The 2500-nt window shown below is 27.2% G+C and overlaps 1 protein-coding gene across 1 annotated transcript in view; it reads right to left on the minus strand.

Annotated features, from left to right (window-relative positions):
• Positions 1 to 1735, minus strand: part of eef1akmt1 (EEF1A lysine methyltransferase 1) — a 4485-nt gene extending 2750 nt beyond the window's left edge. Inside the window, exons 1-2 of the mRNA XM_079230474.1 lie at positions 1717 to 1735; positions 512 to 651 (exon numbers count right to left, since the gene is read on the minus strand). Coding sequence (XP_079086600.1) covers positions 512 to 649 — 138 coding nt within the window. The 5' untranslated portion in view covers positions 650 to 651; positions 1717 to 1735. The remainder of the gene's footprint in view (positions 1 to 511; positions 652 to 1716) is intronic.
• Positions 1736 to 2500: the final 765 nt, after the last annotated feature.

The following is a 2500-nucleotide window of genomic DNA, read 5'->3' on the forward strand; positions in this document are numbered from 1 at the left end:
TATGTATACATATATATATATATATATATATATATATATATATATATATATATATATACTCTTCTGATTGGAATTTTTTTAAAGTTTGTATATATATATATATATATATATATATATATATATATATATATATATATATATATACACACACACACATATATGTTTTTTATCCGACAAACAAACAAACGATATTTAATTTGTAATATAAATATTCACATATAAAAAATATATATATATAAATATATATTTAATATATTCTGATATATTCTGTGTATATTCCTACAACTAATAATTTACTCAAATGACTAATTTAAAATTAGATATAATGTGAACACAGCTTTAAAACACTCGGAGGTGCTCTGAAACAGAACTTAATGATAACAATAATAATTGTGATAATAAAATTTAAAAAGTCAAATTTGAACTTTTAGTTGAGTCTTAAAGATTTAGTTCACAACAAAAAGTCTCAACAAAAAAAGAGAAGATGCAAAAAGGAAACCAGTGAGCTCACCCAGTCCTCCTCCACTGCTCCCACAGCGAACTGGTCCTCCGGCGGCGGGCTGCTGGTCTGCTGGTAGAACTCCTGCAGGGCGGCGAGCGTCTGAGCCGACAGCGCCGGGACGTCGTCGTCGCTGCCGCCGTCGCTCATGGCTGAAGTCATGAATATTGATTAGTTATAATCTAATTGATTTACAATTATTGTTGCATGAAAATGTGATTGCTGCTGGTTTTGAATGTTTTCCTCCAAACAGTAGAATATATAGATGTAGTTTTATATAATATATATATATATATATATATTTAATGTTGGTTTCCAAAAAAAAATTAAACATTAAGTTATTATAATGAGCTTCACCGGCTGCAACATTAAAGAGATAAACACATTAATAATCCACTAATAAATATATATATATATATATATATATATATATATATATATATATATATTTAATGTATGTAATTTAAGTATGTATATAGATATTTATTTAATTTATATATTTAAATTTGGATTATTTAATTAATATATATATATGTATATGTAATGTATACATTGATTTAAGTATAAATAAATACTGGGGAATAAGGAGGGACTGCGCTGCCCTCTAGTGGCCGATCTGCGTCATAGCGCATAACTCTATAGCAGATCATTAAGATGATAATGTTGTTTTTTTTGTCATCTCAATGGACAAAAAAAATGCATACATATACAAAATAATTACATAATGAAAAAAGGAAATCAAAACAATAGTTATGTGCAATTTCTGTATTTATTTTGTTGGTGTATATATATTTTTTATATATTTTTAAGGCTGAACAATTAATTACATTTCATCAATCGCAATATTGCCTTCAATTTACAATTTTTATTTTATTTTAAGTTTTTGATAATACATCATATATATATACGATAAGTACAAAAAGTGTCTGCATCAAAATATACTTAAAGCATCAAAAGTAAAAATACTCATTTCTTAATAATACATATACACATATACACACTAGAAAAGTAGTACTTATATAGTGTTGTATATTTGGATGCAGACACTTTAATACTTGTATTTGAGTAGCGGTACGTATTTAAGTATAGAAGATGAATAATGAATGACTGTTCTGAGAATAAACTTCTAATTAAATATAAAATTCGTCACCGATGAATAATCCGCTTCTTACAAACTCAACGAGGCCACTGGTGTTATGATATGAAGGTGAAACTACCTGAACTGAAACTGGTCCCTTAAAGCTCTTCCACGCTGCTGTGTTGTGAACGCGGAATGTCGCGGAATGATGACGTAGTTTCAGAAAGTACGGACTCTGACGAGGGACAAAATACTCGTTACGGGCTTTGCGTCCTTACACCAGGGAAAGAGTTTCCGGTCTCTACCTCAGTCACTTTGGTTGGTTTATAATTCTATTCAGCCGATAAACAAATAAGATGTTTATTTTTTAATCTGTTGGAAAAACTCTTCAGACATTATAGTTTGATTTAAGTCAAACCTGAATTTGATTTTAAATTTGATTTTTTTTTTTTTTTGGGATTTGGAACATTTGACACAGAAAGTAACCTCACTTCCTGAAAACACACCTAGATGGGTGAAAATATCTAAAGTCACGGAGTGGAGGAACGAAACTGTACATTTACTGAAAGTACTTGTACTTTAAAGTATTTGGTTTTCATGCCACCGTCTACTTACATAGACACAAATATATATATATATATATACACACACACACACACACAAATAAATATATATATATATATATATATATATATATATATATATATATATATATATACATGTATATATATATACATACATACATATATACATACATACATATATATACACATATATATACATACATATATACACATATATATACATACATGTATATATACATACATATATACATATATATACATACATACATATATATGCATATGTATATACATATATATACATACATACATATATATATACATATGTATATACATATATAT

The sequence above is a fragment of the Taurulus bubalis genome (genome assembly GCF_910589615.1).
Source record: "Taurulus bubalis genome assembly, chromosome: 1".
NCBI classification, from domain to species: Eukaryota; Metazoa; Chordata; class Actinopteri; order Perciformes; family Cottidae; genus Taurulus; species Taurulus bubalis.